The following is a 21,930-nucleotide window of genomic DNA, read 5'->3' on the forward strand; positions in this document are numbered from 1 at the left end:
ACAAATAAAAGAATTTTAAAATCGATACGGTATCTCACTGGCACAAAACGTTCCTCCACATATTCGGGTTCCAGTGCACGTGTTGCTGACAAAGCACAAACGGGCCTGACGGTGAGGGGCAGGCATGGCAGGCCTCCTGGCAGCCCTGTGAGACCGGAGATTGGCTGCGTGCCGTCTGTTCCGGATTGTCTGGGCAGAGAGCCGTGGACCATATCGTGCTGCAAACCTTGACTCCAAATCTGTAGAAGACAGCCTACGGTACCTGAGTGCTGACAGGGTCAAGAAACGGTCTCGGGGTGTCACATACTTCTACTTTATACTTTTAGTATGTACTGCAGCTGCCCTTACAAAGTATGTATTGTAGTATGCAGTATGTATGAGTATGCATACTATTGGGACAAACTAGAGTGCCTGTAGAGAGAGAGTAGCGACAACTCTGTTCACTGCAACGGTTCAGTTTTTTCACAGCAATGGCGGCGTACGGAGACCCTCGAAAGTTCCCGGAAGTTAGCATAAGCTAACCGCCGCACAATGTATTCCAACGGAGCGGATTGTCGGAGCTACACTTTTTCAAGGTAAAATGTTTAAATAATCGTATTTCCATATAAGTTGTGCATCGAAATCAAATTGACACGAGTAATTAAGTATGTTGACGGATTGTCACCGCTTTGATTAGTAGATTTAGAGAATATAAACCGACAAAAGTTTAGGCTAGCACACTGGATAATGATAGCAACACATGCCACAGGCTTATAAATGCAAATTCTGTTCTTAAATATAACTTCATCCAACGCTGTTGACAGCGTTGTTAATATGTAGGGAGAACTATTGTAATTCTATTTAATTTTAATTTATTATTTAGGCTGCGGAATGATGGGCAAAGCACTTGATATGAAGATACTGATTCTGGACTGTGGGACATAATGTGTCTTATTACCACCGCGTTGCACACACTTAACTCTATACAGGCCAATAATAACACAGGTCATTTTACATAACTAGAAAGTGAGCTATTTTGTGGAATAGTGCAGTTGATAGCAGTTACCTACACTAGGTGCTGTGTGGTCAAGAAGCAGTGATGTGATTTTTTTTCCTTGTCATTTTGTTGTTTTGTTTTGGGGTTTTTTGTTTTTTGCTTGAATCCGCAACCTCAGCCTTATAAATCTCCGGATGATTTTTCTTTTCCTCCACAGCATGATGGAAGCTTGTTGGAGAGTGCCAGAGCTTCCTTCTCCAACACACCCACAGCGTTAGGAAGCTCCATGAGGGAGGAACCAGTCTTGGTTCTAAACAATTCCTCATTGTGGTGAACAGCATCACAGGCTGCTTTAGACGGATGGCAAAGGGCACCTGACTTGAACTCTTTAAACTGTAACAAAATGCTCTTTTCTCCCACAGGACTGTCATCACACTGCTGTGATGAATTTTTGCATTCCTTTTAATACAAACAACTTCCCTTGGCTTTTGTGTTATTTTCTCTGTTCTGTGTTCTGTTTTTAATTAAAAAATATTAAACTTCCCTATGGTGTGGTCTTTGAAAATGTGCAATGCATTGTTTGAATATGATTACCTCACATATTTTTTTTTTGTTTTCACAATCAATTAAGGTCGTCATATTTCTCCTGCTGACTTTAGCCATACATATTTTCCTCCTGTGCCTGTCTTTGGGGAAGCCATACATACATTTCTCTGAACGATTGGAGCATCCCCATGCAGCACAGCATACCATGCTGAAGACTGTATTCAACGACAGCAGAGAAAACAAATGGCTAGACATGCTGATCTATTAGAGTTCTATATGCTGTTGTAAAGGAATTTATTTTGTTATTAAGTGCATTTGGAAAAACAGAGTGTGTGTGTGTGATTTATTATGTATAATATGTAGAGAGTAAGTTTGGGATAGTTAATAGTGATAGAAATTCATATATTTGCAATGAATTGAAATCAAAAGTTTATTTATTTGCCATGGATTACCTGTAAGAACTCTATATTGTGAGTCTAGACTTGTTCAGTTATTTGGAAAATCATAGTCTGCCTCAGTCAAAATGAAAAAAAATAAACAAACAAAAAAAAACGAAACTGAAAATATTTATATTTTATTGCTGTCAGCGACTGTACAGGTTTAGTGAAGGTAACAGACTCAAAAGTAATTCACACAAGGAGATATTGATAAGTAAGAGTAATTAAAATGATAGGGGTCCATTTATTTGCTATGAATAGAAATCCAAATTTTATTTATTGGACATGGATTTCCAGACTTATTGTGTTGTCAGTTGGCAAATCAATGTTCGTCACCTGTTAGTCTGCCTCAGTCAAAACTGAGAGATAAAATGAGAAAATACTACGATTTACATTGCTGTGGATGACCATACAGGTTTAGTAAATTTAACATAGTTCAAATCAATTAACACAACTATGAAAAAATACTGCACAGCAAAGCATTTATTGATCATTTTTTACCGATGATCGTATTATTCCTATTGCTTTCTATTGCCCGCCGAGCACTTCCTGGAACTTTTGGGGGCTACAGAGACCACGTGACCGGCGAGCGTTTTGAGCTTCCGGTGGCGCCACTCTCTCTCTACAGGCACTCTAGGACAAACTAAATATGTCCTCCCTGACCTCCGACCCTCTTGCTCACTTCCGCCGCCGTCCGTAGCGCCACATTTGAATGTTGTTGTCAAAATGCCGGTGCTGTTTCACACTGATCTGTCATCTGTCATATTTCTGATCTTCTGTCTTCCTGTCGCTTCTGCCATACCTGAGCCAGGTGAGTGCGATGTGTGTGTGATGTCTACCGTATGTGGGCGTGGCCTGTACACGCAGCTCAGTCAGTGTCACGTAACGTCCGCTGCGCAAAGGATTGTGGCCAGGGCCGCCCCTCCCTACCTGCAGAACCCGCAGCTTTGTAGAGACTTATTGCCTGGGTCTGTGTGGTTTCCATGGCAACACGAAACGTTTCACTGAAACATGCATCAAAAGCCGCTGTCAACTTTGTTCGCCTGCATAATGGACCGTTTTGTCATCAGTTTTGATTTATTTGGCGACCTAACTTTGGATAAATGGCTGAATGAGGAAGACAAGACAGAAGAGAAAAAGGAGAGATACGCGAGAGTGAAGAGTGAAGAGCTGGATCAGCTGGAGAGGTCAGGAAATGAAGCCGGTACGGCCTGGTCAACATCTTGGGCCGTCAGATGTCTACAAGACTGACAAACACCAAGCAGACAGCTAACGAGCTAAACAAGATCCTCCATGAATTTTATGGAGCTTTAATTTCTTCAATAAAGAGCGTGAGAAGATAACCTGATGAAGGTCTACGTACCGAAACGTTATTAAAGTTCTCCTTTTTGCAAATGATGCGTTCTGAATATTGCCGGTCTTCGGCTTTCTCCTACGCACCTGCCGACCTACAGGTGTGCAAAAGGCTCACTTATTGACTTTAATAAAGAGTGTGAAATGCCTCAGCAGAGTCAGCACCACGGACAGTACCCACTGAGGCCGATTCAGCCATAGACATACACTACTCACAAAAAGTTAGGGATATTCGGCTTTCGGGTGAAATTTCAGGATGAACCTAAAATGCATTCTAACCTTTACAGGTGAACTTAATGTGACCTTCTGTAAACTTTTGAATGCACATGTCCAACTGTTCAATGTTTCAGTACTTTTTGCACAAGTTGCTGTTCTCTAACAAGGAGTTTAATGGCAAAATTCACATCAGGTGTTTGATGCTCCAGCTCATCGAGGTCGTATCATTAGGGAACGGCTGCTGGAGACTGGGGTACCTCAGATGGAGTGGCCTGCACTTTCTCAGACCTGAATCCCATAGAAAACCTATGGGATCAGCTGAGTCGCCGTGTAGAGGCTCGGAGCTCTGTACCCCAGAACCTCAATGTCCTGAGGGCCGCCCTTCAAGAAGAGTGGGATGCCATGCCTCAGCAGACAATAAGTCGACTTGTGAACAGCATGAGACGTCGCTGTCAAGCTGTAATTGATGCTCAAGGGCACATGACAAGTTATTGACACTGACATTTTTTGTTGTGGTATACCCACCACTGTTGTTGGCTTTTGTTTCAAGAAATTGTTGGAGATGAGGAAATCACCAGTGTATGCTTCTACTTAAATGCCCTACTTTCATGATATAATATCACTGTAGCGTGAACTTTTTACATTTTCCATAAATTTCACCCAAAAAGCCAAATATCCCTAACTTTTTGTGAGTAGTGTATATACATAGACGCCGCGTTGACTGTGGAGGGACGTGCCTAAACTGCCGCCATCTTGGTACAGGGCTAGCAGAGGCGGGAGTGTCTGTACACCTTTGGAGGTAAGAGGTAGAATTATTCACTGAATATTCGACCGATTTCCAAACGGTTTGATTTGTTAAAAACGTCACACATGTAGCTATGACACAGGATGCTTGGATGTTTTAAAAATTCCTGTTTTATTACCCAAATACAAATTCTACTTAATATTTTCAGACCTAGCTTAATTGGCGAAGATGCTGGACTTTTGTGCCGCTTATGGATGCTCAAATGAGCGCAGCATTGAAACCAGATCCCGTGGAATCACTTTTCACAGGTAAGGTGTACGTAAGGAATAATATCGAGTGAGCAGGTTGTTAAATAGTGAAATAAACCTTGACAGGACGGACGGATTGAATCTCTCCGCTCTGCATCCGGATTCTTTCCATAATATAACCAGCTCACTTTACGTTATCTCATGTATTACACAGCTGCTTACTAGTGAAATAACTAATTTGAGACCTTATTTTGGTTAAAATGCAATGTTATTTCATCTATAAACTGCCCCTGGTCTGGAAAAAAACAGACCTTGGACTGCAGTGATTGACTGCAGTTATAAGATTAATGATAGATATTGGATGTATTTAATATGTATATGTATTGTGCACTTAACCTTGAAGGATGACAATTCTTTTTTGTTGTAGGCAACTCTTTACATCTCGGGCTACTTTTCTCATATTTTTAAGGTTTCCCAAAGACAGTAGTCTTAAAAGGGAATGGGAACTGGCAGTGAAAAGGGAGGGTTTTGTGGCTACTGAGAGATCCTTGCTCTGCAGTGAGCACTTTAAGGCAGATGACTTTGACAGGACAGGGCAGATTGTCCGCCTTAGACATGGAGTCAAACCATCTGTCTTTAACTTCCCATCTCATTTACAAAAGGTCTGTGTGCTATTTGGTTAAAGAATTCATTCATTCATTTGTTTATGTCTATGATTCATATGTTTGTGTAAGCATAACAACTTAATGCCACACATTTCTAAACTTTTTTTTTCTGTCTGCATGTTTAGGAATGAAGTACAGTACACTTTCTGACACTTAAAACTTTTTAAAAAATTTTGTATTATGTTTCTTACATTTTAGCAAGTACCATCAAGAACCACACAAACTTCAAGGAAAGCTGAAGAGAGCCTGCCAGTGGCCTGCCAGCATTTCCATGAAGTTGACCCTCAGTCTAATGTTGTAAGTATTTGCATGTAATATTTCTCAAACACATGAGAACATCAAGCCCCTGGTCGTATTAAAACCTCTATCGCAGTTGCTCTCTGCCACTCATTTTAGACACACTCAAATACACATGAGCATACACTAAAACATGCTGGTTTTCTGGATATGGGGGATGGATTCAATGAGACAGATGTTGCCTCTGAGGCTCTCGTGTTTATGGTGGTTGGCATACAAGGGCATTGGAAAGCTCCAATTGCTTACTATCTGACCAGTGCTCTCTCACCAGAAACACTGAAGGTCTTAGTTGTTCATGCATTGGAAGAACTTCATGCTCGTGGTCTGAGAGTGGTGTGCATGACAATGGATGGACATGCATCTAACATCAGCATGTGCAACCAACTTGGCTGTGAGCTCAAGGGAAACCCTCACGAACCCCTGAACACCTTTTTTGCACATCCAGTGACTGGTGAGAGAGTGTTTGTCATGATGGACGCCTGCCACATGCTGAAGCTTGCACGCAACATGTTACAGGTAAATGCTGATTGTTGTTCTAGCTTATTTGCTTTTTATTATATTTTATTGTTGTGGTGTTTCTATTTACATAATTACGACTGAATGTGATGCTTTACATTTTTCTGTCTGTACTTGCGTGAGCTGTGAATAATGAAGATTCTAATTCTGATTCTAAAGGCATACAGCCCAATAATGAACACCAATCAATCAATCAGTCAATCAATCAATCAATCAAACTTTATTTATAGAGCACTTTGACTGCTGGCCCCATTGACTGGAAGTACATCATTCATCTCAATGATGTTCAGACGAAGGACGGACTGCATGCTGCAAACAAAATCCCCGTGCAAAAGGGTTCAAAGCTCCCCTTGGGGCTTTGAATTGGGAAGAGAGAGTGGTGTTCTTGTTGAGAGCCAGGGAATATTTGATCAGTTTGTCCACGAAAACTGGCACATCCCTTCACCGATCAAAGAGGTCTTATAAAATAGTGAATATTCTGTTTGCATGACACGTGTTCATATAATGTTCTGTTCCGATGTTCTGCATCGGGTTCATAAGATGCTTTGTACTCTTGTTCTGATTCAGGTTCAAATGATGCCCCAATGTTTTTTGTTTTTCATGTCTGCAGTGTTTTTTTTTGTTGTTGTTTTTTTACTGTTGGAAATTCAAGGATTCAAGGAACTTTATTGTCATACCAGCTCACATTTACATGCTAGTGGTACGAATTTAGCACTCAGGTCCCGGTATAAGCCTAAATAAATAAATAAAGCAAGGTAAAAAAGAAGTGTAAATATAGAATATAAGTATATATAGAATATAGAATATAAGTATAAACAGTATATATAAACAATATGTGTGAATATAAACAGTATGTATAACTATAAACAGTATATATAAGTAAATATAAACAGCGTATGTAAATATCAATAGTATATATATAATAAATATAAATAAACAGCCTATGTATATAAGTAGTATATGTATAATAAATATAAAATATATATATAATCAATAAATATAAAAAATATAAAGAAAAATATAAACAGCCTATATAAATATAAACGGTATATATGTATATATATATATCTATATCTATCTATCTATCTATCTATATATATATATATATAGATATAGATAGATAGATAGATAGATAGATAGATATAGATATAGATAGATATAGATATATATATATATATATATAGATATATATAGATATAGATAGATAGATAGATAGATATAGATAGATATATAGATAGATATATAGATAGATAGATAGATATAGATAGATATAGATAGATAGATATAGATATCGATATAGATTTATATAGATATAGATATATATAGATATAGATATAGATATAGATATATAAAATATAAACAGTGTCTATGAATATAAAATGGACCAAGCCACAGAACCTGACGCCCGGTACTGGGATTCAGGAGCTGCAGACTTGGTACACAGTCAGTGCTGAAATTAGCTTAGTGCTAAACACGCTTGTTAGTGATATTGCACTTGTGGTGGAAAGTGATTTGTGATTTGTGCAGGAGAAGGGAGAGAGAGAGAGAGAGAGAGAGAGAGAGAGAGAATGAGATGGGAGACTACAGAGCATGGCTCGAGTTCATCAGTCTGACAGCTGCAGGGAAGAAGCTGTTTCTGAGCCTGGTGGTCTTGCTCTGGATGCTCCTCAGCCGCCTGCCTGAGGGGAGGGGCTGAAACAGACTGTGAGCGGGATGGGTGGAGTCCTTCATGATGCGGAGGGCCCTCCCCCTGCATCGTGAGGTGTAGAGGTCCGAGGTGGTGGGAAGGCTGCTCCCCACAGTCCTCTGTGCAGCCTTCACCACCCTCTGCAGAGCCTTCCTCTCAGCAGCAGTGCAGCTGCCGTGCCACACGGTGATGCAGGTGTAGAGGACGCTCTCCACCGCACAGTAGTAGAAGCTCCTCAGGACGGAGCTCCCCAGTCCAGCCTTCCGCAGCTTCCTGAGGAAGTAGAGACGCTGGTGGGCCTTCCTGACCAGACGGGAAGTGTTGGCACTCCAGGTGAGGTCACTGGATATGTGCGCACCCAGGTACCTGAAGCTGGAGACCACAGCTGCTCCTCCGATGTGCAGGGGAGGGAGAGGGCGCTTATCCCTTCTGAAATCCACCACCATCTCCTTAGTCTTTTTCACGTTGATGCAGAGGTTGTTTTCACTGCACCACTGCACCAGGTGTTCCACCTCCTCTCTGTAATTGGACTCATCGCTGTTAGTGATGCGTCCCACTACTGCTGTATCGTCCGCAAACTTAACTATATATGAAATATCTTGTGTTCAGTGTATTTTCAGGTCATATAGGTGTCAATACGGTATGCAGCAGGTAAGATGACACCTACCATGACTAGCATCTCTGTGTCCTCCTCCACAGCTGCCCTCCCCCAAACCAGTAAAGTTTATATGATAATATGGTGCTGTCTTGTTCCAATCTGTTTGCTGTATGCATTTTTTCTTTTTGTATTGTTTTGTGTTTTTCAGGTCCTACAGGTGTTAAAATGGTAACTATGACACTGTGTTCAAGTCATGTAGGTGTAAGTATTGCATGTTCTTTTTGTTAAGCTTCCCCTGTTCTGTTATAATATTGTTCCTAGTTGGTTCAGCATCCTAGAAGAAAATAAGCTTTGCAACCCTGTAAGAAGCACACAGTAATTTTGTTTCCAGTAAATTGGCAGTACAGTTTATCTACAAGGGATGCCACAGAGGCAAAAGATCTATGACTATGGCCATCCCCATCACCCTTTCACTTCTGTGGGATATGGTTGCAAAATCAATTTACCACTTTCAGTGAACAAAATTCCTAGGTGCTTCCTTGAAGTGTCTTGTTTTAACATGATAAGGGCTATAAAACATTTTCTTTTGAAGGCACCTATCTGTCATCGGGTTCGTCATTAACATTGACACCTTGATGCTGATGATACCTGAGCTGCTCCAAGTCCAGCGGTATGTCTGCACCTACCGGTTTAGCCAAGATCACTTGGAGCTTCTGTTTAATTCAATCAGAGCATCAAGTAGGGTTCACATTTTACATCTGGTTGTTTAAAAAAACAACCAGAAAAGATAATAACTGTGCATGTGTTTGTGTGTGTGTTGTTTTTTTTTTCTTTAAGGGGGCTGGAACAACAATCCATCTGCCAGCCAGCTCCAGGGCATCTTCCGGCGTCTGATGGTCCGGTGCGGTGTCTCACCAAGTGGGCGAGGCAACGTGGCAGCACAGGATGGCACAGTGTCCCTGTCTGCTGTGGAGATGTCCTCGGCTGAAACTGCTGAAGAGCTAGATCCCCCATTTGCCAACATTGCAGCCATCATGTGTGACCACAGCTACCTTCCCACGCGCTTTGGTGGTCTTGTGGACAATGCTTTGGTGTACATTGCAGGATTTGTTGTTCGGCAGGTTCTGAGAAGGCTCTCTTGTGATGTGCGCCGTGCCAGCCTGGTAAAAGACGCTATACCCACATCCTTTGATGAGAGCTACCACCTTCTTGTGCTGAAAAACAATGGTGGGCTGATGATTCCATCGGATGGCACGGTGAAGGTGGTGAAGGCAGCAGAGCGGGTGATTCGCCAGCTCCAGTCAGGGCAAGCTGTCAAGGTGTCAGTGGTGACACATGTTGTCCGGGAAGAGATTGGCACAGAGGATGTGTTTTTGCTCCGGGAACACATTGAAGAAACACAATTTGGTATTGACGACCACCATTCAAGCCTACTGAGACTAGTAGTGTCTGTGTTTCTCAAAGTTAGGCTGCATCACATTGCTAAAATGGCTTCACTCGAGTACCAGAGTGGGAGCACAAGAAAGAAACTATGCAAAACCATTCTCTTTCAGGGGTTTTAGCTCCCTTTGTAATTACTGTACATAGAATAGAATCGAATAGAATAGAATAGACTTTATTAATCCCCCAGAGGGGAAATTCAAGTTGTCACAGTGGCAAAAGTAACAGATACATACAAGACACACCAAATACAGACAGGACACACAATAACAGGAACACTGTGGCATGATAAATAAATAACAATATGGTCGCAGACCAGAGGCCTGTACCATAAAGCTGGATTAACATAGTCGGGCTTTCTCTTACTTATCTGGCTTCACTTAACGAGACATCAGCACTCAGGATTTTCGGTACCATAAAGCCGGCTATCAACTCGCTAATTCAACCCAGGCTTTCCAATCTAGATCTGTGCGCGCTCACATAAAAAGGGCGGAGTTTGCTCCATGCGACCAATCGCAGACATGGAAAAAATCTACCCGAGCCGCATACGTCACATCCGAGGAGTAGACAATAATCATTAATAAATACGAGGAATATAAATCAATAATCCAGGCAAAAAGCAACACAGTTGCAGCTGCCAAAAGCCGCAAGGAATGCTGGCAAAAAATCGCCGTCTGTGTCAATGCGTAAATTAGTGGGATTATAATCTGACTTCCCCACCATGACGGCACGAGTAGAACTGACTACAGTAACATTTGTGTGTTCAATAAATTAATGTGTCTCCCACTCAGCCGTACACTCCCGCAGAGGAACTGGCCCTCTCTCACAGTGAGGGGCGACCCTCGCTGGACCGCTGCCCTCAGTTTGAGTTTCGTCAGAATCGTCACTTTGATTCAACTGGTTTTGATATTTCATTTTATAAAGCATCTGACGGCTCGTGATTATTCTGCTGGTTAAAATATTATTTCACTGTCACTTAAAGACTGTAAAACATTTAGCATCAACTCTCATGTGGACTTTTCAGGGCAGACACCCTAAATACTAAATGTGAGCAAACTAATAGAAACCTAAAGGAGCCCAGAGGCTGGCGTGTATTTTATCAAACTTTTATTTAACCCTCTGAATTCCCCTAATTTATTTTCATAAACATTTAAAAAAAAAATCATTAGGCTACATCAGTCTACAAGATAAATTTTTGGTTGGACAGTGCAGTCATGAGTAACAAAAAAAAAAAAAAAATACAAGTAGAATTGTAAAATGTATTAATTTAAATTTTATAAAAGAAGAAGAAAGGGAAAATGGGCAGGCCATTTTCCAAGAGAGCTGATTGGTCAGTAGGTGGGGCTTTTCTACCTGCTGAGCTCTTATCCTGAACTTAACCTGCTCCGGAGCAGGTTAGGTGTTCAGCATACGTTACCACGGCAACGTAGCCCGATAAAAAGTAAGCCACCTTTATGGTACAGAAAAGCCGGGGTTAAGCCTGAAGTTAGCTCGCTAAGCCGAAATCCAGCTTTATGGTACAGGCCTCAGGGTGCAATCATAGTAATAAATAAATAAATAAATAGGTAAAAGCACTAAGGTGCTGGGAACACCTGGAGCTCCCAAAGGAGCGCCTGAACCGCTCCGTTCTGCACCTGGGGAGAGTGAGCCTCTGGCTGAAGGTGCTCCCCCTCAGCCACAGCTCCTCATAGACGGGGTGGGAGGGGTTTTCCAGGATGATGTTCATTTTGTCTCTTATCCTCCTTTCATATTGTACATATTGTATATATTAATATTTTTCTAGGGGGCTTTATGTTCTTGCTCTTAAATGTTCTGTTCTGCTTAACCCTCTGGAGCCTATTAATAATAACGATAATAATAAAATGATAATGATAATAGCAATATTAATTATAATTAAGTAATAATAAAATGATAATAGCAATATTAATTATAATAGTGATATAATAATAAAATGATTAATTAATTATAATAATTTGATAATAATAAAGTGTTCATTATAATAATATAAATTATAATAATAGTGATATAATAATAAAATGTCAATGATAATAGCAATATTAATTATAATAGTGATATAATAATAAAATGATGATTATAATATAAATTACAATAATAGTGATATAATAATAAAATGTCAATACAATAGCAATATTAATTATAATAATATTGATAATAATAATAAAATGATCATGATAATAACAATAATAATTATAATAATAGTGATATAATAATAAAATGATGATAATAGCGATTATAATAATAATCAAATGCAATAATCACCCCACAAGCAAATCCTGAATAAAGACCTGAATACACCTGAACGTTCTCTGGGTTCCTTTTGTTCTATTCATGTCTGCCTGTCTGTCTTCAATGTCTGATTTTTGTAACAAACAACCCGCGTGAATATATGTTGATATATTTATCGATTTATGATCACTTTTATAGTGCAAACATGTAATTCCTCTATAGACGTAATGCACTGTAGGAGCGAGCGGCACTGTACCAAGATGGCCGCCGCGTAGGCACGTCGATCCAATCGGCAGCAGCACTCAACGCGGCGTCTACGTATATACACTACTCACAAAAAGTTAGGGATATTTGGCTTTCGGGTGAAATCTATGGAAAATGTAAAAAGTTGACGCTACAGTGATATTATATCATGAAAGTAGGGCATTTAAGTAGAAGCATACACTGGTGATTTCCTCATCTCAAACAATTTCTTGAAACAAAAGCCAACAACAGTGGTGGATATACCACAACAAAAAATGTCAATGTCTCAATAACTTGTCATGTGCCCTTGAGCATCAATTACAGCTTGACAACAACGTCTCATGCTGTTCACAAGTCGACTTATTGTCTGCTGAGGCATGGCATCCCACTCTTCTTGAAGGGCGGCCCTCAGGACATTGAGGTTCTGGGGTACAGAGCTCCGAGCCTCTACACGGCGACTCAGCTGATCCCATGGGTTTTCTATGGGATTCAGGTCTGAGAAAGTGCAGGCCACTCCATCTGAGGTACCCCAGTTTCCAGCAGCCGTTCCCTAATGATGCGACCTCGATGAGCTGGAGCATTGTCGTCCATGAAGATGAAATTAGGCCTGTGTTGTTCATGCAGGGGCACAATGACTGGGTTAATGATGTTATTTAGGTAGTATGTAAAAGGTTCACGCTACAGCCACTCACTGTACCATTCACAAAGTGTAGGGCAGTTCTGTACTGACTAGACACACCTGCCCACACAGTAACACCACCACCACCAAAGGCTCGTCTGGTGACAACAGTGGCTGATGCGTAGGGCTCTCCTTGACGTCTCCAACATCGTTGGCGGCCATCATTTCTGCTCAACATGAATCGGCTTTCATCAGAGAACAGCACTGAGGCCCACTGATCCCTCGTCCAGCGTAAATCCTCCCTGGCCCATGCAAGACGTTGACACCTGTGCCTGGTGGTGTGGTCAGGTACCCTTGCAGGTCGTCTAGCACGCAGACCATGCTGATGTAAACGGTTTCGAATGGTCTGACGTGACACTTGGGTGCCTCTCACCTCCCTTAAACGTGCCTGGAGTTGAGTGGCATTCATCATCCGGTTCCGCAGGGCACTGTTCACAATGAAGCGGTCATCAGTGTGGGATGTGGCCAAAGGACGTCCACTTCTATGCCTTTCTGTGACTCTTCCAGTCTCCCTGTATCTCTGTTGCAACCTGCTGATGACACTCTGTGACACTCTAAGCTCAGTGGCCACTTCCGTCTGAGAACATCCTGTTTGAAGCCTTGCAATGGCGAGGTGCTGCTGATCAATTGTTAGGTGTCGTCTTGGTCTCATGATGTCAAAATGTGAACAGCATGATGAGGACTGTTTAAATACCAATTCTAACTGAACCAGGAAATTTATTGGTCGATTCATGGATCAAACACCTGATGTGAATTTTGCCGTTAAGCTCCTTGTTAGAGAACAGCAACTTGTGCAAAAAGTACTGAAACATTGAACAGTTGGACATATGCATTCAGAAGTTTACAGAAGGTCACATTAAGTTCACCTGGAAAGGTTATAATGCATTTTAGGTTCATCCTGAAATTTCACCCGAAAGCCGAATATCCCTAACTTTTTGTGAATAGTGTATGTCTATGGATTCAGCACCACGGACAGTACCCACCGAGGCGGATTCAATACCACGGATAGCGCCTGATTAGGCAGAGTCAGCACCACGGACAGTACCCGCTAAGGCAGATTCAGCACCACGGATAGCGCCTGATTAGGCAGAGTCAGCACCACGGACAGTACCCATAAGATTTCACAAGGAGATGTGCGGCTATAACATTGTTCTTATTATTAATGTGCTAATGTTATCAGTTATTAATTAGCCTATTAATCGTTATTAATTTGTTTAGTCTTTATGAGTTGCAAAGGCCATTGATTTAATTAATTTTTCAGTTTGTTTGCATCTGTACATTGAAATGAACATTTAATAAATCAACACATCTGTGAAAGCTGTCGTCTTTATTTCAGAGGTAAATTGATAACAGCCTGAAAAGGTGATTATAACTCTGTTCAGCCTTAATGTGATTGCTTACTGTAGTTATTTTTGCTGCTTAGCCACATTGATCGGAGCTGACGTTAAATTGGAGTGACCCCTCCTGCTGTTTTGGACCATGTTCTGTCAGGGAAAGAGGTCAAAAAGCCTGGCTATGAACTGGCCGCTGTCCCAATTTGGACCCTAAACACTTGCTAACAGGACAGGCAATGGCGCCCTCCTCCCACATTATTTTTAAGCACGATCAGAGGTCCCTATACTGCAACACTTCTGGCTGGCTCTGTCCCACAGCCCCCAGCAGCAGCAGGAAGCCCTCACCCTGCCACCGCACTGTAAGGAGGACTACCGTTATTCAAAACTAATTTATTCAAAAAGCGAGTCAAACTGTATCTGGTTCGCACTCAATCATTTCTAGCGCACAATGTAGTAAAATGCGGCCTGGTGTGTTTTATTTTTCTCTCTATGGCCCCTCCGCGGCTCCGTAGTACACAAACATGAAACAAGAGAAGAGGAGGAATATTTTTAATCCAATCAAAGAGGATGTCACACAATTCATATACATACAGTGTACTGTACATCAACTTTGAGGGACGCTCAGTCTCTCCTGACTTCGTTTAGTTTAGTCTGCTGGCCCTGCTTACTTCTGCACCTTCCACAGCCATTAGCTTTGCTGCATCCATGCATTAATGCACCTTATTGTCTCCTTGCTTTATGAAGTCCTGGTGCCTAAATAATGTCCACACACACCCACCCAACCTCTTCAGTTTTAGGAAACCTGTGTAACACCTGGCCAGGGGCTACAGGTGAGAAAAGCCTCTGACACATTTACAGTAGTGTGTTTATTAATGTGCACTGTCCAAAATGAAATACAAATCTGTTGAAAGGAAAACATCAGGTATGGATCGTAAAAACATCTTAATGTGACTTGGAGATCAACAGGTGAAGGGAGGGGCACAAAAGGAGAGGGGCTCAAGTCACAGCTCTCCAGTGAGCAATGTGCTGTCATTCTCACGTCTGTGTTTAGTGACTAGAAATACAAAAAAAAAAAAAAATCAATCAGGGGAGGAGGAGGTTTAAATGACACTTTTACACAACATTAAGATTTGAATATACAAACATTATAATGACTTATTATATTTATGCACCTGTCCAATCAATAAGTTAACAATTATCCACCAAGATGCCTGATACAATAAAAAAAAAAAAAAATCAACTATAAACCACAAATCAGCCAAACATGTTCTAAACACTTTCAGGTCAGAGTTTGTTTCTGAGAAACTGGCAGCTAAACCACAATAGAAGAACCAGATGACCACAAAGCAAACACAGGGAGGAGCGGCTTAGTGAAGGTGGAGCTGAAGGTGTGCAGGAGTGTCAGTCTGTCAGGAGAGACTCTGTAGAAGGACAGAGTCCCAGCAGAGCAGTCCAGATACACTGCTACTCTGTCAGATCCATGAGGACGGACAGAGATGTCGGTGTCCTTCCTGTTGTGACTGACAGAGTAGCTGTTATCATTATCAGAGCACCTCAGACTCCAGGACTGTTTATTGTATCCAAGCAGAGAGTCAGCACCACTTCTTGTGATTCCTCTGTAAGTCACTGCTACAGAAACCCATCCACTCCACTGGACCTCCCAGTAACATCGCCCAGTCAGACCTTCTCTACACAGAACCTGAGGCCACTGGTCAAATCTGTCTGGGTGACCAGGATACGACTGCCATTCGCTCTCCCTCGTCACCTTCCTGTTGTCCTCAGACAGACGGAGCTTTCTGTTCGCTGTGTTTGGATCCAGTGTGAGATCACAGGCATCTGATGGGGAGAAGACACACAACACACCTCAGAAAGCATCATTCACTCACACTCTCTTGGCTCTCATAAGGTTATTATAGTTTTGCATTTTTCATTAGTTTTTATTGTTAATGTCGTTTTACACTTTGTGTTTCCAATTTGAGTTTGGTTTTAATTGATTTTTAAAGAGGATTTGCTTGTTTAGTTTATTGTTTTAATGCTCATTTTTGGTTCAGTTTGTAAAGCAGATTTCATATCCACCCAAAATACCAGAGAAAAACAAATACAAATCAAAAATTAACAAACAAACAAATGAGACCTTTTTTTCTACTTTTTCTCCTTCAGGTTTTTTATCTCTTATATCTCCCTCTCTTTTTCTCTACCCCTCTCTGTCCTGCCCCCTACCCTCATCATACACCCCCCCTTACACACACACACACACACACACACACACACCAAAAGTAAACTACAATTGATTTGCTTTCTTAATTTTTTTTTTTTTCTGTGTTGTTTTCTTTGAGTTCCTGTCTGGTTCTTTCTTTCTCTCCACATCTGTTCAGTCCTGTCTTCTCCTTTTCTAATATGTTTTCTAATGTTGTCACTCTGTGCACTCAACTTGTTCACCTTTCTTTCAATAATAAAGGAAAAAAAATACCAGGCTTATGTACGAGATAAATCGACAGAGGAAAACTCATTTTTCTCTGTAATTTTAAAGTTGTTTTTTTGTCATTGTAGCTTTGATTGGACTCAGCAGAGAGAGACAGGAAAGGCCGGGGAGAGAGAGGGGCCGCCCTGCAGCAAAGGGCCTGAGGTGGGATTCAAACCCACGACTCAGCCTGGACAAGCTGGAGCTCTGCATCTCTCTGCATCTCTCTGCATCTCTCTCTCTCTCTCTCTCTCTCTCTCTCTCTCTGTGTGTCTCAGTACTCACATCCTCTCAGGCTGTCAGCTGGAGTCCACTCTTCTACATGTTCCAGCCTGTAGGGATGAACACAAAACCATCATCCTCTTCATCATCATCATCATCACCTGCAGGTCACATGATCCCAACACACCTGTGGCTGCTCTGATTGGCTGATCTCTCTCTGTCTTTCTGTCCAGTCCTGAGGCCACTGAGCACTTTGGACATTTCCCAGGAAATGCTGCCTGCACTGACTGTGTCCAGCACAAGAACCAAGCAACCAAGCTGCTCCGCCTGGACTGACTCCACCCCTCTAGGACTGACTCCACCCCTCTACTGACCTCAGAGGACTGACTCCACCCCTCTAGGACTGACTCCACCCCTCTACTGACCTCAGAGGACTGACTCCACCCCTCTGCTGACCTCAGAGGACTGACTCCACCCCTCTACTGACCACAGAGGACTGACTCCACCCCTCTACTGACCTCAGAGGACTGACTCCACCTCTCTACTGACCTGAGAGTCTTCAGTCTGCAGTTTGGACTCTCCAGTCCAGCAGACAGCAGCTCCACTCCTGAATCCTGCAGCTGGCTCTCACTCAGGTCCAGCTCTGTCAGATGGGGGTTGGACTTCAGAGCCGAGGCCAGAGAAGCACAGCTGCTCTCTGTCAACCTGCAGCTCCTCAATCTGAATAAAGAATAAAATATGTCGCTATAATTTCCAGTGTTTTGGATATTTATCAGTCAGAGATTTTCCCAAATATTCAAAAATGAAGGACAAACCAATGAAATAGTTATTATAACAATTATATTAATAATAATAATGATAATAATAATATATATTTATATTACACCTTTAAAGCAAAGTTCCAAAGTGCTTTACAAAACCATCAGAGTAAATGAAAAGATAAAGATAACACCTGAAATGAAAAGACATCAAAATATCAAATATCATATATCAAATAAACAGACAATAAAAGCAAGAAATGATAAAAGGTCCAAAATAATTCAAATTCAGTGCTAAATACGGTAGACGTGAAAACAGCCATAGGTACGTCCATAAATAACAAATGAATGGCTCAGTGAAAAGTCCTCAGATGCCTGCAGTCTACCATCTTCTCAGAGTAAAACTGGAGAACAAGAGCTTCTGCATCACATGACACCAGCACCCAGTCTCTTGACCAATCAGGGCCAAAGTTATGAGCATTTCAAAAGACTGACCAGGTGATGGCAGTAGAGGTAGGCCCATCAATATATTGATATAATATGGATACAGTGATATGAGATCAGATATCATGTGGGATTTGGGATATGGTAATATCTTGTGGCATCAGTGTTGTCCTCTCCTGCTTTTAAAGGCTGCATTACAGTAAAGGGATGCAGTTTTCTCAACTTATTAGACGCTCCTCGCTGCTCTGTTATTGGCCTCAGCCTGCTCGCTCATCATATCCATATTACTAATGACTGTTTAGCACTAATTTACACTTTGACGAAAGCACCAACCAGTCATCCTAACAATATCCTCACAATATGGATATCACGGTATTCAGTCAAAAACATGGTGACAGTCCACTGTGTTCATGAATTACCACAATAAATATCAGACTCCCACAGACGGAGGCCATTTGGACCCCTGCATGTTGAAATAATGTACAATATCATCACTGACGTTCACAGTTGTTCATTTCAACACACAAGGATTGTGTGAAAATAAAGTTTGACAGCAATTTGAGATGTAAGCCTGTAAAACTCCTGTTCAGCTAACAGAATATTACATGTTCACACATCATTAAAAAGTGCAGTCTGACCTGAGAGTCTTCAGGCTGCAGTTTGGACTCTCCAGTCCAGCAGACAGCAGCTCCACTCCTGAATCCTGCAGCTGGTTCCCACTCAGGTCCAGCTCTGTCAGATGGGAGTTGGACTTCAGAGCCGAGGCCACTGTTTCCCAGTGAGTTTCTGAGAGTCGACAGCCAGAAAGTCTGTAATTACAGATTTAATGTCAGGTCTGTGATTTTCTTCGGTTTATATGGTGTTATATTATAGTAATATTAAATTGTATTACAGGATACAATTTTTTTGAAAGGTGCTTCATGTGTAATATCAGAAGAAACCAATCAGTAGAAACCTGATGCTCAAGTTCAATTACACAGCAAAAACTCTGAATCTGAAGGAATGTAGGGGTGAGCTGCTGTGGGCGTCACCATCATGTTGCCTCCTTTTTACTCTGGACTGCCTGAAGTATATTTTTTCTAACAGAATCAATCCTTTATCTTGAATATTTAGAGAACTACATATCTTTATTGTATTTCTGACGGTGTCAAATATATGTATATTGTACAATGCTGATTTCACATCAGGACTAACCGAGCCCTCCTGCAGTTCCTCACAGCTGGGATCAGTCTCCGTCGTCCCTCATCTGATGTGTTGTACGCCTTCAGGTACAACTCATCCAGAACCTCCTCTGACATCTGCAGCATGTAGGCCAGAGCTGAGCAGTGGATCGCAGAGAGTTTCTTCTTTGATCTCTTCTCTGACTTGAGGAACTCTTGGATATCCTGATGTACTGAGAGGTCGTTCATCTCCATCAAACAGTGGAAGATGTTGATGCTTCTGTCAGGAGAGTTAACCGTTGCTCGTCTCATCTTCAGACTTCTGATGGCTGTCTTGATGTCTTCTGGTCTGCTCACTGTCTGACCCAGCAGGCCTCCTAAGAGCCTCTGGTTGGACTCCAGTGAGAGGCCATGAAGAAAACGGACAAAGAGGTCCAGGTGACCATTTTTGCTCTGCAGGGCTTGAGACATGACTTTCTTCAGGAAGATATCCAGCGATGGCTCATTGTCAACTCCTTTATTCTTGCGTGTTCTCATGACCCTGGCCAGTACCTCTGTGTTCCTGTTGATGTAGCAGTGGAAGAAGTAGACTGCAGCGAGAAACTCCTGAATGCTCAGATGAACAAAGCAGTAGACTTTTCTCTGGAAGAGCACACACTCGGTTTTGAAGATCTCTGTGCACACTCCTGAGTACACTGAGGCCTCTGTGACATCAAGACCACACTCCTCCAGGTCTTCTTGGTAGAACATCAGGTTGCCTTTCTCCAGATGTTCAAACGCCAGCCTGCCCAGCTTCAGAAGAACTTCCTTGTCAGTCTCCATCAGCTCCTGCTGGCTCCTGTCATGACTCTCATCGTACTTGTGCTTCTTCCTCTGTGTCTGAACCAGCAGGAAGTGTGAGTACATCTCAGTCAGGCTCTTGGGCAGCTCTCCTCTCTGGTCTGTAGTCAACATGTGCTCCAGAACTGTAGCAGTGATCCAGCAGAAGACTGGGATGTGGCACATGATGTGGAGGCTCCTGGACGCCTTGATGTGTGAGATGATTCTGCTTGACAGCTCCTCATCACTGGATCTCCTCCTGAAGTACTCCTCCTTCTGAAGGTCAGTGAACCCTCGGACTTCTGTTACCCTGTCGACACATGTAGGAGGGATCTGATTGGCTGCCGCAGGTCTGGAAGTTATCCAAAGGAGAGCCAAGGGAAGCAGATTCCCCTTGATGAGGTTTGTCAACAGCACGTCTACTGATGATGTGTGTGTGACATCAGACACGACCTCATTGTTCTGGAAATCCAATAAAAACCTGCTTTCATCCAGGCCGTCAAAGATGAACACGACTTTACAGACGGCGAGCTTCTCTGCTGTGACCGTCTGTAATGTTGGATGGAAAACACGGAGCAGCTGGAGAAGACTGTAGCGCTCATCTTTGATCAAGTTCAGCTCCCGGAACGAAAGCAGAACCACAGGAGTGACATGTTGGTTTTCCAAGCCCTCTGCCCAGTCCAGAGTGAACTTCTGCACTGAGAAGGTTTTTCCAATGCCAGCAACGCCCTGTGTCACAACTACTCTGATGTGTGTGTCTTGGCCAGGTAAGGGTTTAAAGATGTCCTGGCACTTGATTGGAGTGTCACTGAAGGTCTCCATCTTGGATGTCGTCTCCAGCTGCCACACCTCATGTTGGGTATTAACCTCTTCACTCTGTCCCTCTGTGATGTAGAGCTCAGTGTAGATCCTGTTGAGGGCGGTTCCAGTTCCTGCTGCAGCAGTTCCTTCTATCACAAATTCACATCTCCTCCTCAGACTGATCTTATGCTCGTCTAAAACCTCCTGCAGACCGCTGTCCACTGGGCTGGTTTGACTGGGTGTCTGCAGTCCAGGTCTTGTTCTGGATCTTTTTCCACACTGGGGACAGGCAGGATCTCCTGATGGATCAGACTGGTCCCAGTCTGAGGTGATGCACCGTCTGCAGAACCAGTGTCCACAGCTGGTGGAGACTGGATCCCTCAGGACCTCCTGACACAAAGCACAGCAGGACAGCTGCTCCTTCACATCACCTTGACTCCTCTTCCTGTCCCTGTGGAGATGAAAGCAGTTTGTTTATGTTTAGACAACATTACGTTTTAACCGAAATCTTAATTATTTTTTTTTCATAAAATGTCATAAGTAGTCATAAGAGGTCTCTTATGTCACTTTCTGTGACTACATTTACAGTGCTGTGAAAAAGTATTTGTCCCCTTACTGATTTCTTATTTTTTTTCACATTTCTCATGCTTTAATGTTTCAGATCATAAAACAAATTTTAATACTAGACAAAGATAACCAGAGTCAATACAAAATGCAGTTTTTAAAAGATGATTTCATTTATTAAGGGAAAAAAGGTATCCAAACCTACCTGGTCCTATATGAAAAAGTAATTGCCCCCCTAGTATCTCAACTGGATTTAAGTCTGGACTTTGACTAGGCCACTCCAAAACCTTCATTTTTTTTTTTTAAGCCATTCATAGGTGGACTTGCTGGTGTGTTTTGGATCATTGTCCTGCTGCATAACCCAAGTGCGCTTGAGACTGAGGTCATGAACTGATGGCTGGACATCGTCCTTCAGGATTTTCTGGTAAAGAGCAGAATTCATGGTTCCATCAATTACGGTAAGTCATCCAGGTC

General features: G+C 42.2%; 2 protein-coding genes and 1 long non-coding RNA gene across 3 annotated transcripts in view; 2 read left to right on the forward strand and 1 right to left on the reverse strand.

Annotated features, from left to right (window-relative positions):
• LOC115369195 (NACHT, LRR and PYD domains-containing protein 12-like) overlaps window positions 1-21,003 on the reverse strand; it is a gene marked incomplete at its 5' end in the record, with an annotated part of 38,881 nt that extends 17,878 nt beyond the window's left edge. Inside the window, 2 exons of the mRNA XM_030065763.1 lie at window positions 17,460-17,630; window positions 19,307-21,003. Coding sequence (XP_029921623.1) covers window positions 17,460-17,630; window positions 19,307-21,003 — 1,868 coding nt within the window. The remainder of the gene's footprint in view (window positions 1-17,459; window positions 17,631-19,306) is intronic.
• LOC115369210 (uncharacterized) lies at window positions 4,523-5,570 on the forward strand. Its single transcript, XR_003929142.1, has 3 exons — window positions 4,523-4,581; window positions 4,991-5,183; window positions 5,385-5,570. It is a non-coding gene; the product is annotated as an uncharacterized LOC115369210 (long non-coding RNA).
• LOC115369208 (uncharacterized) lies at window positions 8,125-10,043 on the forward strand. The gene is made up of 4 exons (XM_030065774.1): window positions 8,125-8,545; window positions 8,877-9,022; window positions 9,122-9,936; window positions 9,967-10,043. Exons 2-3 carry the CDS (start codon window positions 8,920-8,922, stop codon window positions 9,844-9,846), a joined length of 828 nt encoding a protein of 275 aa, XP_029921634.1. The 5' UTR covers window positions 8,125-8,545; window positions 8,877-8,919; the 3' UTR covers window positions 9,847-9,936; window positions 9,967-10,043.
• Window positions 21,004-21,930: the final 927 nt, after the last annotated feature.

This window comes from Myripristis murdjan, chromosome 12 (assembly GCF_902150065.1).
Source record: "Myripristis murdjan chromosome 12, fMyrMur1.1, whole genome shotgun sequence".
Classification (NCBI taxonomy): domain Eukaryota; kingdom Metazoa; phylum Chordata; class Actinopteri; order Holocentriformes; family Holocentridae; genus Myripristis; species Myripristis murdjan.